Here is a 14309-nt window from a genome sequence, read left to right as displayed (position 1 = left end):
AGCTGGCAATATTCCCCATAATTATTTATGGTTAGAGTTTCATCTCCTGCTGCCACTTTTTCCCCCATGTAAATGACATAGATGCATTCAGTTGTTGTGTGTCTGTCCCTGTTCTGTGCCGTGTGTCCCATCCCCCCATTTTTTTTGTTTATTTTCTGATTTTCAAAATCACTGACTTTACATGTTGCTCCTCTGGATTTCCTGATGCTTCAGGGATATGTCTTGCTGTGAAAGCTTTGCAGTAGAAAAAATAATTTCCAACATGTGACACTAATGTAGGAACTGTACAAATTGTTAAGTTTTCCTTTATTTCATAGAACCGGTCCCCCCAACCCCCACCATCATCCCAGCCCTGTTTTCCATTTTCATGATGCTCAGCAGACCCAGCATCCACAAAGTAACTGATGTCCAAAGCTCTTAGCTGTGTTCAGCTTTAGAAACATTGAAAGAACTGTACAGTGAGAATGTGCTGAGCTGTCATCTCTTTCAAAATCAGCTTTTGCATGCATCTCAGATCAGGTGCCCCTAGAAGGAAGACGCTGGGGAGGGGGAAATCAACTACTTTGTACTGTGGTTCCTCTGTCTTACAGCATGAAAGCTTGTGCCAGTCAGTTGGGATCTAGAACTTCTTCCTCATGGCTTTAGGGGTTCTAGAAAAATGAAAATAAATCTGTTTGGTTTCTTGAAGTTCACACTCCATGTGAAGAAAACAACGGTGGTTGCTCCCATCTGTGTCTGCTGTCTCCAAGAGACCCCTTCTACAGCTGTGCCTGTCCCACTGGTGTGCAGCTAGAAGACGATGGCAGGACATGCAAATCAGGTAGGAGCTTGGCTTTTCTACAGTCACAGTGTTGAGTTGGTTTGGGTTTGCTGCTTAGAAGTTGAACCTTGAAGAAGTGAGTTGAGAGGAACTACCTGATACGCTGAAATCTCACTCTTGTCCTGATGAAGATGGCAGAAATTGTGCACCCAAATCTTCTGCCCAGCTACCAGAGGTGGTGATTTTTATGAACTAAAGTAATCCCTTGCATCAGAAATCAGACAATTTTGACTGCATTTTGTGTTTTTTGACTGTATTTTGTGTTGCCAGTTCTCTGTAGGAATGAAGTAGTATGTGAAGCCCATTGCAGAAGAATTTTATTAGAAGTAGGCTATTGTAGGACATCTTTCGATTTGGACAGTGGACCATGGACAGACGTCTCCTCCCTCTCATTCGTAACCCAGTAGTGGTCAATGATGCAGTAGTGGTGGCTGAGCTGTTGCCTTTCAGTTGCATCTCAAAATTAGCAATATGCTCGAGACACGTTCTGTATACAGATATGCCAAGAATTTGTTCAAGGCCATGTCCGCATGCCCATGCGCTATTTTAGAGATAACCTAGTGACTTGCTCCTGCTTTGATTAGTTTTATAATAATCTGTACAGAAAAATTCAAAGTAAAGATTTAAACTAAAAATACTGTTTCTCTGGCTCTGAAGATTAATTATCCCTTTGTGTCCCTTTGGGCTGCTCTGTCGGAAGGATTTATGAGAAAATTGCACCAGGAATATTTCTTCCTGGGTCTAGTTTGTGGTTTTTGGACATTAATTTTAAAAAGTGAGGCAAAGCTTTGTGTGAACAGGTTTATAAAGTTTGCTGCTTGAGATAATTGAGCTAGAGAAAAAAAATGTTCTGGGTGGTTTTTCCATGTCACTGAGAAGTAGGAGGAGAGGCTTGTGTATTACCAGTAGAAGCTGTTTAGAGAACAGCTAGACTGTATGCTTTAGTTGAAAAGTATAACTAGATGTGTAGTTTGTGTCTGTAAGCTGAGTGACTCCAGTGGCGTACTTTGAAAGCTTGGTTTTACCATTGATCAGGAAGCCTCTTTTAAAAATGCACCTTACCAAAGCGGGTAGTTAACACTGATACGGCAGTAGGACACTTGGAGGTGAGGTTCTGGAGAATGTTCTGCTGACGGACTGAAAGACACTCTACTCCGATGAGTTTTCAACAAGTCTAGTCAAAGAGTATAGTTATTTTCTGATGTGGCTTGATTCCTCCGAGTCCTAAAGCAAGCATAATAGGTTCTTTTCATTTGTGAACTTGAAGCAGAATTTGAACACTGAACCTCCAGGGTTTAAGGGCCAGCTTTATTAGCTCATCCTGCTGCAATTGAAAGGCTTATAAGGTAGTTCTTGCAGCTGCTGAAAGACCTTTCTCTTTCCTCCTTCCAGCTTTGGAAAGTTTCCCTTTCACAGCTTTTAAAAAAACATTGCTGAATGCCCAGGACAACCTTTTTAGACGTTCATATTGACCTCATGTTTTTGGCAGTGGGAATGAAGGTCAGCCTGCTTTTGGCGTTTTGGCAGATAGCGCAAGCAGGAGTGACTGCTTATACTGTGCTTTCACCTTTCCATTGTCAGGCCAGACAATCTGTCAAGGGTGTTCTGTCAAAGGAGGGCAAAAAAGTGGGATGGGAACAGGAAATCTTGCTTTGCATAAGAATGTGGCCTTTTGGTTCACTTTTATGGATTATTTCTTTCCCAAGCTCCACATCTTTTGTTGTCCTGTCTGCCTTATGCCAACATCCATGTCCTTCTTTTTCCCCTCTTATTAATTAACTCCTTGGTTGCAAGGAACTGACTTTTTGTTCTCGGCAAAAGTCCTTTGTAGTAGAGTTGTATCAGGAACTACGGATACAACAGTGTTGACCACCTCTCCATTTTGTTCCCTGTTGGCTTGGGCAGAAGTGCAGAAGTACAAAGTCACTTGGGCATATCGGCTTCTTTGACATTAGGCTTTTAAGGGAATTACACATGCTGCTGGGGACTTGTCTGCAAGACGAAAAAGCATTCTGTTCTCAAAAACCTGTGTCCACTTGAGGAGTTTACTGGTGCAGATGTAACTATGTCATGTTACTGTGTATCTCTGTCAGAAAGTATTCCTGTGCAGAAAAGCCCTGAGGCTCTTAGACTATTTTGGCTCTCTTGGATATTGAAGAATACATATATTGGTAATGTACAGGTATGAGAGCTCTTTACAAAGAGTGTTGGATGGCAGTGAGCCTAGGAAATTAAGAAAACATGAATTCAAGGACAGGCTGTGCCACTGTTTGCTTTGTTGTAGGTTATGTCTGTATGCATTGTAACTCTGAAACTGGATGTTTACACTTTTTCTAAACATGTAACTGTCAATATGCTGAAACCGTAAGTATTGTGTTTATGTTCAAAGGATTGTTCATTATTCTGTAGTTTTGGCTTTTAGTGTTGATTCATTCTTGCTTTCTCTCTGGTTCTGAGCAGTTGCTCTGAATAAAATTAAAAAAATGAGCTCTACAGTAGATATTCATAATGGATATTAAATATATGGATAGGTTGCAGCTGGCATCAAGGGTAAGTTCCTTGCTGGGAAAGTGTACTTGTTTTGTGCAGGTAGATGTTTTGTGTTGCTTTCCTCCAGGTGTGTGATATTAAGTCTTTTTTCCTCTGTTGGCTGTGAAAATGCTTTGGACTTGCTTGAAGTTCCCATATAAACAAGCAAGAGGGGTCATAAGTTTGGAAAGTAAATCAGCTGCAGCTGCCCGTGTACTCTTAGCAAAGTGTACATTCAAGCTATGGTCTTCGGAATTCCTTAAGAAGTTGTGTTGGACCACTACTGTCTTGGTGGATGTGTCCAAATCCACAGTTTTAGACGGGTATCCGAACCCAGCCTTGCCTGTGTAGAAGATAACGAAGTCACAGTTTGTAGTGCCCATCAGAGCCCGATGGCTCAGGCCTGAAGGGCTTGTGGAGGGTGGCCTGGTCAGTAGTCATTCTTGGTACCTTGTAACTTCCAGGAACGACTAACCTCTGAAATGTCAGGTTTCAAAGCAGAGCTTCCTTTCTTAGACCAGGTGGCTTGCTTTATTTGTGATTTTATTGTGGGTTTTTTTGTTGTTTTGGTTTGGAGTTTTTTTGTTTGGGATGGTGGTTTTTTTGAAAGTGGTTGTGTTGGGTTTTTTTGCTTGTTTGTTTGTTTGAAAGTTCTCTAAGCCTACTTGAGCAGTGGCATGAATGTTTGAGAAAGGAACGAAGGTTTGGTTGCAGTCGTTTAAAAGGGATATGTCATTCTACTAATTAGCCCTTTATTCATGCAGTCATAAAATTGTAAGGCTGCTTTAGTTAATCTTCAGTTTCATGCTTTAGATGCTTTCTGATGCAAATAATCAAAGTCTTTAAGACCACAGTAAAAATTGTGTTCCGTGCATATTTTCAGGGAAGATTGGACCGATCAGCAATGGGCCAACAAATGGGTTGGTTTAGAAAGCAGAGCAAAAGTGTGGCAATTCTAAAAGCTTGGGGACCTCCTTTCAGTCATTTTGCTGGCTTAGGGCTATCCTGAGGTTGGTGTTTCTCTCTTTGTTTAAGGATCACGTTAATGTTCTTTATGGACAGAAATATTTTGATTCATGAGTCTTTTGTTTGTCTGTGAGGGCTCCTTTCAGGAAGCTGTTCCTTCTCCTTCGGTCCTGAGGTTCCTTTCCTAGCACTTGGGGAGTTCTGTTGTTGGGCTAGTAGTAGTTTGAAGCGTTGTGAGAAAGATAAATCAGTTAATAGCTAGTGTCACATCTCCGACAGCAAACCATTTGAACCTTTCTTACCTAGTAAGGCAGTCTTCGGGTGACAGCTGCATTTCATCTTCTTCGAGCAGCTTCTCCTTCCTCGTGCTTCTCATTCTTGCTTTCCTTGGTGCACAGTGAGTAACAGGAATTTATCTGTTTCTATCTACAGCTCTGGTGCACTTTCGGTATAGTTTGCAACACTTAATGTATTTCTACAAGGGCAAATTGGAGCCAGGATCTTCCCATCCTGTTGTGCTTTCATGGAGCAGGCTTTGCTCTGCTAGTGAAGGTGCAGTCTTGAAATGTGGGATGACTCCCCCTGCTTTTTCCTTCCCTCTTTGCCTTGACCATGTGGTTCGGTTTAATCACATTCAAGCAAGTCTAGAGGTTTGTTGTACATCTCGTCAGCTAATTGTGAGTAACCCCTGATCCCAGCCTCTCGTACAACAGCCATCTGTATGCAGCCTTCTAAGATTGAGCCACTTTCTGTGAACAGCATTCAGCAGCCTGTTTCTCTTAAGTTTCTGGAAAACATATAATTTTTTTCTGCTGTATTCACTGTTGCTGGCATACAGCTATTGCTGCAGGCCATCTAAAAGAATGTCAAAAGCCTCATCTTTCTTCTTAGAAGTGGATGTATTTCGCTGTAAGTGGTCACTCAGATTTCCAAAGTTCCCTCTCCTGTTAGTGTTTCATCCCCAAAGGATCTTACTTTCATAGCACATCATTTTCCGATATCATGGTAACAAGTAAGACAATTAGATATGAAGACAGAATTTTAAAACTTATCATCCGTGGCTAATACCACAAAATATTTTGAGTGAAAGCTCAAATACTCTCCCACCTCGCCCTCCCAAGTTTTTACTAGCTTGGCTCTGTAGCTATGGAGCTGTAATAAATAGGATAAACTAGGACTTCCATGAATGTTCTTTTTTATTTTATATTTTTTAACTTCAGCAAGGGCACTCAGAGCTATGCAATGTCAGAAATAGTCCAGATCCATGCAGGTTCTGGAAGCTGCATACCCTAAGGTTTAAAAAACTATTTTCCGGTTTTGTTTCTCATTAAATGTGTAATGCTTTGCTGCAGTATATGGATAAAATATTTCAGTAAAAGCTACAGAATTTTACTCTGCTCATTACAAAGCTTCACTGCAGCACTTTCACTTGGCCTTGGCATCATTAGTTTTTGATCCATTTTACTAAAATCACTGTACTGGTTTGGACTGGGATGGAGTTAATTTTCTTCATAGCAGCTGGTAAGGTGCTATGTATTGGATTTGTGACCAAAACAGTGTCGATGCCACAGGGATTTTTTAGTGAGTGCTGAACAGTGCTTGCAGTGTCCGGGCTTTGTTCCTTACCCAGCGCGGCCAGCGAGCAGGCTGGGGGGCATAGGGAGTCGGGAGGGGACACGGCCAGGACAGCTGGCCCCGGCTGCCCAAGGGATATTCCAGACCATACAGCATCATGCCCAGCACATAAAGCTGAGGTAAAGAAGGGGGAAGGGAGGGCAATTTACATTACAGCATTTGACTTCCCAAATTTTGACTTCCCAGTTGGAGCCCTGCTTCTCTGGCATGGCCAAACACCTGCCTGCCCACGGGAGGTGCTGAATGAATTCCTTGTTTTGCTTTGCTTGCTTGTACAGCTTTTGCTTTACCTGTTAAACTGTCTTTCAGCCCATGAGTTTTCTCCCTTTTACCCTTCCCGTCCTCCCCCATCCTGCTGTGGGGAGCAAGTGGGTGGCTGCATGGGGCTGGGCTGCCCACCAGGGTTAAACCACGACCATTGTGCAAACAGTAGCTCTGTTTTCTTGATCTTTTCTGGAGTTTAGAGGGGAAGCTATTAATTTCTGTAAAGTCTTCCTTTTAATTTTGCATTCTGTGTTTTGCTCTCTAATATAAGGGAAATTCCCCGATGATATTTTATCTGTTCATTGTGTGCTGGGTGATTTCTCTGTTTCCTCTGTAAACTGTGGCAGATGTGCTTTGAATAAATCAGACATTCCTGAGCGTTACACGCATTTATTATATTTAAATTCCTCTCCAGTGAAATTTAAGTCTCCATTAAGGGGAGTCCTTTTGTGCTTGCTTCCCCAGAGAAACCTCAAATTTCCCCTGTGCGTTTCTGTAGGCATTGTCTACACTGAAACCTCTTGGAGACTTAATTTTACGCTGATTTATTTTCTTTCCATTTGTTGGGAAAGATGTTGAGTCTGTTCCTGTTCTTGTACTTCAAGATGAGAGACCTCTTGGTAAGAAGGCACGTGGGTGGTTGAGATATAGGTGTATTTGCATGCCATGCAAACCATAGGTGACAAATGTGACATCAAGTGCAACTTAAGCAAGTATTTGGCAGGGGGAAGCATTTAGTGGCAAACTGCATCAGCAGTCTTTCATCATAGCTAGACTGCTCCTATTATCTAGTACTAAATCCAGGCTCGATCGTTAACACCAGTAAGGGCTTGATGTCCATCTATACGAGATGTCCCTACTCTGCCCACGACCTCCAAGTCTGCCATACTGGGGAAAATGCTCTTGGTGTTTTGACACTTGCACAAAGGAGCAATACCTGGAACCAAGGGCAGTGCCAGCTAAAGTGCATTCCTTTAATGTGCTGAGCATTGCTCAGTATAGGTTTAAGTCAAGGAGCACCTGGATGATGCTCTTACTCCTATGGTTTACTTTTAGGTAGTCCTGCAAGGAATAAGGAGTTGGTCTCGATGATCCTTACAGGTCCCTTCCAACTTGAGATATTCTCTGTGTTTAAGTAGACTGAGCACGCCATCTGCAGCAAGGGCTATAAAAAAGTTAAATGATTTTCTGCAATAACTAAGACAAGGAATTTGGCTGAAAAAGCAACGATATAGTAACGGTACCTTAGCTTCTGCTTACCATGGTATTACTGCTGAACTAGGAAAATGTAAATGCCCATATACTGCAGGCAGCTTTGTGAGCTTGGTGCCATATTTGTAATGCTCAGTAACAAATTACTTCTATCAGGAGTCTCCCTAAAGGCTGTGTAAAAAGATTCAGCTGGTTAATGTGCTAAGGATAACTGTCCGAGATAACATTTAGTCCTACTAGTGACTTGCTTTAAGATTTGACAGAGGGGAAAGTTTAAAGCAGAAATGAAGGAGGTTTGGTTATTTGCATTCCTCTAAAGAGCAGTACCTGTTAGGTACTGCAGCTGAATACAGATAGAGAAAGTCCTCTGATACAATGGCAGGTGCCTGCTTGGTCCCCTACACAGATAAATGACGCTACTTTGGTTGTTAACACATCTTTTTTCTTCTGTGACTTCTTGTTCTTTCTGGTTTCCTCTTCTCAGGTGCTTTTAGATGTATTCGTACATAAACATGAGATTTTAAAAAGGCTTTCAAGTTTAAATTTGTCATTCTTAAGCTGGAGATAATCTCAGGGTGAGTTGATAAGTCTGAAACATGATTTGTCTGTTTCATGATGGCCCTACCCAGATCACAGGAAGGCTCCTGTAGGTTTCCCAGGGACCAGGGTTTGCATCTGAGATCATCTCTAGGTATTGCTTGATGCCCTTTAACAACCCTGAAGTGTTTGTCATCGTTATTTTATATTTTAAATTCCTTACATCATCTGGAACGAAGAGGGATCAGTCATATTGTCTTGGAATAAATCGGCTTACAAGTTAGGGTATGAGTGTTTGTTAATTGTTGGTTTTTTTAAATGTATACACTTAGTGGGTGCTGTAAATGCCCAAGTGCAGGAACTTGTAGCGTTTGTATGTCACAGGTTACCTGTGAATGGCCTGCTGTAGTTGGCAGGTTTGACATTGAAACAGGTTCCTGAATTCTCAGTTACATCAGTGGCTTCTTTACCCCAGAAAATCTGCCCTTACAGAAGAGAGGGTTTATCCTACTTGAGATGTGGAAATTAAACTTACTGTACATCGGTGTGAGCATCTCTTAAAGCCAGCATAAGAGCCACTGCCACCTCTTTAAATGTAGTATGAGTCAAACTAAAAAAGTTAACTCATTTTCAGAACCTTCTTTTAGTTAAGCAGTAGCAGAGCGTTGGTTGTTTTAAAGCACTAACAAGGAGGATTTCTTCCCTCTTCTGCTTCTCCTGCCTCCCCCAAATGGGTGATGGGTACTTTCTAGAAATCCGCTTCCTTTAAGATATCTCAGTCTAGGTGTTTAACTAGCCAGTTGCTTCTGCAGTAATCTTGTCCCTGATGTGTCAGAATGTAAGTGGTCATTTGAGATATGGCATGCTGACCTCAACTCGCCAGAGGTGTGTTTCTCCAGTTGAAGGTGACTTTTTTGCCTGAAAGTGGGGGAACTTTGGCTGTTGAGTCAATCTGACACGGTGGTAGGAGCTGTAGGGTTTCTGCTGGGAAGTTATGACAGCTACAGTTTCACAAATGAACTAGGAAATTCTGTTTTCTCAAATGAAAACCAGAATTTTATGATTTTTTTTTTTTGTTATAATTGGAAAAGGTGGCACTAGCTTCAGGCATTTGAAGAGTCAGCTTCCTTTATTTATCCTTGCTCATGTTGTTGAGGCAGTTAATCAGGGTTGGGTAATATTCCCAGTGTCTCGTTTCTCCTTGCCATTCTTCACAATGCAAAGCAGAAAACAATGTTTTTGGAACCTGCTGGCTAATGCCACAGGGCTCTTATTGTTTTGTATGCAGGAGATAGAAGAGTACTGAAGGAAGAAGTGTTAAAGCTCTTCCTTCTCCTCTCTTGCGTGTTTCTTTATGCACATGGTGTGTTTTGAAAGTTTTGTGTCTGCAGTTCCTTGGCTCAGTAATCATCAACTTACTTGAGCAACTAAGCCTCCAAGCAAGACAAGCAGGCAGATGAATACCTCCGTTGCAAAGTATTTCTTCTCATGCAATTTCACCACCAGAGAAGAAGGTCACTTTGCTAACACGTCTTTCTGATTAATAAAGAGAAACTGTATGGACTAATCCAGAATTTCTGATTAAGTAGATCAACGGCTAATTAGAGATGAACAGCCTCTTTGCAAAAGGGAAGGGTTAGGGAGACATGTGTTGTTTGGGATAATTGCTGTTAATCAGCTCTTTCAAGTACCTGTGAAAGCTTCAGCTGGCATTCTGTGAATATCCTAAAATAACTTTCAGACAGAGTCTTCTAGCACCTGGAAGATGCTGGGAGAGAAATCTTGTGTATCAGTAGATAATCTGACGATGATCTAGCATTGATTTGGGGCTGTATTGGGAAGGAGCACTCAAGTCCCAATTTGTCACGAGGAAAAAAAACAAAAGGAAAATTCTATTTTACCTTATTTCCTAGAGCCTTGACAGCTGCCTGCATGCCTGGCTGTGCCCCTTGCCCACTCTGTGATTGAAATGCAACTGCGGAAAACAATAATCTTTTGGTTGCAAGATGCTTTTGACTTCATAGATGTCTTCTGTCCTGTGCCTGATGTCTGACTACCATAGGCAGATGTTATCCAGAAATTCTGGAGGACTTTTTCCTCATTCCCCCTTCCCTCCTATACTCCCAAAGGTATATCACGCTTCCTTTGCTTATCAAGGAATTGTTGATGTCATGTTTTTCTTTGTTAGGCTGAGTTGGGGCTTCTTAAAGATTAATGTGATCCTTCTCTCAAGGGGGAATTTGTGTAATTGGCATCTTCCTCAATGCCTGCAACCACGTTAGTTCCTTAATCATAGTGATGTCTTCCCTCCAGCCAGCAGATGATCTGCTGAAAGGATCTGGGGGTGTTTTGCAGTAGGTGAGAGGGGAAGTTTGGATAACAGATCAAATGTACGAGTAGTCTACAGCGGTTCCTGCAAGGTGAGGAATTATCCAGATTCCAGACTATGAAAGTGAGCTGCCGTGGGCTGAAGGAGGAAATAGCATTTCACTCTGCGTTGGGACCCAGGTTATACACTTACCCCAAACACGTTCTCTTGATTCTTTAGCACTAAAGCAATGGGCTAGGGTGTTATTTGCTCAGTAGCAGATACTATTAGGGAAGTTCTATTTCACTGAGATACCTTTGCGATACACCGGGCGGGGTTGTGAAAACTGTTCAGCAATGAATACTTGACAATCTAGGAAATCTAGAGGCTACTGTTTCTATTTCTACTCTATTTTATAAAAATTTCATGAGTGATTTTTTTTCTTTCATTCATGTGTAGATCTTGTTTGTTCTGAGTCTCGCTTTTGTTAGTGTTATGTTTATGATTTTATTTGATCTGTATGAAAAGATTACAGTACTTTCTATTCACAGCAACTTTTATCCTCCTAAATGGGGAGCACTTTGTGTAGCAACGAAATGAAATGGCCTTGTTTATAATTTCATTGGATGAAAGCCATTAGAAACATGCTGTAAGGAAGAAACCTTGAAGGGAGCGAGGAGCGGTCTGGAAGATCTGCCATACCGTCTTCTAGCTCTGTTGTCAGTGGTTTTGCTGGGATAGTGAATGAAACTTTCTTTTTGGGCTTTGGTGCATGTTTCAGATTGATGACTACTTTCCAGGACTCTGAAACACTGTCTAGTTAGAGATGGTAACTAGCTCATTTCATGTGTGGTTAGGAGGTTTGGGGTTTGTGTGTGTGCGTATATGAAGGAAAAAGCGACGCTCTCCCTTTCCAGCCCTGTTGAGTCTCTGGATTGATTCTGGTTTTAAGCTGCAGGAGAACCACACCCTGGGTCTGCGCTGGAGAGGTTCGTGTGTAAACTTCGTTATCTTGTGTTCACCATGGGCTAGGTACACGCATGGAGCTACCAAGACCCAGGGATAACTCGTTAAGCTGTGTAGTTTGACCGCCTCTTCAAACGTTGGGTGGCTGAGCTCTATTTTACTGCATTGGTACAGCAACAAGAAGGTTGAAGGCGTTCCCTAGATTTGCAAACCCTAATTTACAGTTGTTAATAACTTTTTTTTTCCGTGATGTTTACCCTTTGGCAGATGATTGTGTTAGCTCAGAATTGGATTTTCTGTGGCTCCATCATACTTGGAGCACAATAAATAACGGTTAAACTTCAAAGCTTTATACAGCTATCAGCCTCAGAGGGGGCCTGTGGGATGTAAAGTATTTATTTCTCTTTGTGTAAAGGAGTGCAGCAGCGCAGGGAAACTAGTATGGTCAGGGTCTCATGGTGGGTAGGAAATGTCTGCAATTAGAAATCAACAGAAGTGGGATTGTAGAAAGACTATGGTAAGTGTATTTCTTATTATATATGGTAAGTATATTTCTGTTCAGTATTTTTTTTTTTTTTAAATATTAATTGTGTATCTTGTTGGGTTGTAATGAATTTTTGATGATTGTCCATGTGATTGAAGGTGTCACTGCCATAACTCTGTTTAAAAGAAACTAGGTGGAAAAATGGCTGTCACATCTAAAGTCAGGGATGTCTTACTCTGAGCCACTGGGGTTGTGTGTCTCCAACAGAGAACAGGTGCGTTTAAACTCAAAACCCACACTTTGCAAGGAAATACCAGAATCGAAAGACTGTACCCTTTGTCTAGCGGTGGAGATTTCTGACAGACTTTTTCTTGGCCCATCCTTTTTCCTATGGCTTGCAATGAACTGTTAGTAAGAATTCTGTGCAAAGGAATGTTTGGGGCTTGCTTTTTTTTTTTGGTTTTTTTTTTTTTGTTTGTTTGGGTTTTTTTTTGTTTTTTTTTTTTTTTTTTTTGTTAATAAAAAGTAGAAGCTGAGACTATGATATCTGTAAGCTAACATTCAGATTTACCGTTTCCAACTTTCTCTTTCTTTAAGGCCCAGACAGTACAGACAGACCTCAGAGGGGCAGGGGGTAAGAGTTAGTTGTTCAGGTGCTGTGGGTGAAACCTGTGTGTAAGGGCAGGTTCTTTGCTGGGTACAGTGACAGCCAGACAGTTGTGCTGCTCCGATTCTGGTTACTACCAATGCAGTTACAACTGTTATTTTATACTAATGCCGTTTTGAGTAAGTCTTCGTAAGAGTTACCTAGTCCCCTGTCAGTAGTAACTTTACAAAGCTTTGTACTCACCAGCGTAGTACTGGTTATGTACAAACTTAAGGTGGCTCACAGAAACTCAGTCCTAAATCAGAGCAGGGTAACGATGACCTCTGTGTTGCTGTGGCTTTCTCTGGAAGAAACATGACTTTTGTCTTAGGCAGCTGTTTTGCTGATGATCTTATCGGCTGTGGCTGTATGAGTGTGTCAAAACTGAATTGTAGGGTTTTTTTTTTTCCTGGTTCAGGCAAAGTAACTGTTAAAAGTCTGCTACTGAGATAATGGAAGAAACAGTAGACCATAGCTTTTCACTGCAACGCACAGACAGATATGATGTAATTTATGAGTTACGTGAGTGCCCTGGTATTTCCTTTCTTTGTCACAAGTGTTAGTTTTCCCTGTGCCTGCTTACCTTTCAATTAAATCAAGTCCTGCCTGAATGCGGGCACTCAAAACGTTCTTTCAAAGAAACCTTTCCTGTTTCTATCGTGCTGGTTGGGTACTCCTGTGCAACTCTTGGTATTAAATTGGTAAACCTGGTGTGTGTTGCGTGCTCGCCCCAGTCGGCAGCGTCAAGTACGTCGCCAGCGTTCCCCAGCCATCACACAGTACCGAGCGGTGCGCTCTCCCTCTCAGACTGGAAGATAAATAAAGACCTGAACTGAGACACATAGTGCGTGTTGCAGCTGGCTCTGTGAAGGTACCCAAGGAAAATATATAAAAAGAATTTCCATTTATTTCTAGGTATGACAAAAATTTGATTCAACTCCTTAAAGATTTTTATTTTCTATGGATGTTGAATAGCCGGAATGTGGTTTTACCGAGTGTTGTTGATTTAAACCTTCCATAGTGAGTTTCATTACATCATTTTTCCTGGGGGGTGAAGAGCAGCTAATGCTAAACCCTTGTGCAAGATACTGTAATTGTCAAGAATATTGGCAAGCTTATTAAACAGCATGGCCACATTGCCTGTTCTCATACACTCCATACAGAATAATGAAGTCGTCCCTGTGTCTTGTCCCCCCCTTTTTGCCATACACTGAAACTTTGCCAGGTGATTCACTATTACAGCAACTAGCAAAATCCCTTGCTTTTCTGATAAATCTTTTTCGTTTATCAAGAGTGCTGAGATAGCTGTACTCAAACAGCTTGTAAGAGAGTTGCCTGCAGTCAAAGTACTTCTAACGCACTCTTTTCAAAAAGTGCTTACTGTTTTGTTCTTCGGAGAAGAGCTAAACACTTTCCCATTTTTTTTCCAGTTTATCTGATTTTTTCACCACAAATATAGAGATTTCCAAAGTTGCCTGTAAATAGACTGGAGTCTATACATGCAGATGCATGCACATGCACATACATAAAACTGGGGGAAGAGTCCCACAATGGAGCATTGTTCTAGCCTAATTAGCAGACAGACAAATGGGAAAGGAATAGCGTGGTGTTTTCTGGCATAGATTAGCAGAGGCAGCCACTGCAGTCTACATTTGTTTAGGTTGGGTGAATAAATTGGAGCATTTGTTACTGTATTATAGATGTCTTGTCACTTGTCAAATGTGAAGTGGGCCAAGGGAAGAATAAAAAAGGCTCTTGTCAAGCTGGTGAGATGGCCTGCTTCACTGCTGTCAGCTCTGATTGCGGTTAATTTTTCAAATAGAATACAGTTGCCATTTCCAGCACTGAAGCATGAATTTTTAATAACGAGAGCACAAACCAACCAAATCACAGCAAACACTATACCTAGCGTGGATATTAAATAATTGATTACTGGGTATGG

At 41.5% G+C, this 14309-nt stretch overlaps 1 protein-coding gene across 4 annotated transcripts in view; it reads left to right on the top strand.

Moving 5' to 3' along the window:
- Nucleotides 1–14309, top strand: part of LRP5 (LDL receptor related protein 5) — a 191943-nt gene that overhangs the window by 86369 nt on the left and 91265 nt on the right. For all 4 annotated transcript variants that reach the window (XM_080405472.1, XM_080405474.1, XM_080405473.1 and 1 more), the window contains one exon: nucleotides 689–820. In XM_080405472.1, the coding sequence (XP_080261598.1) occupies nucleotides 689–820 (132 nt within the window). The remainder of the gene's footprint in view (nucleotides 1–688; nucleotides 821–14309) is intronic.

The sequence above is a fragment of the Falco punctatus genome, assembly GCF_963210335.1.
Source record: "Falco punctatus genome assembly, chromosome: 10".
In the NCBI taxonomy this organism is placed as follows: Eukaryota; Metazoa; Chordata; class Aves; order Falconiformes; family Falconidae; genus Falco; species Falco punctatus.
Note: the sequence above shows the minus strand (reverse complement) of the source record. Positions and strands in the feature narration are given on the sequence as shown.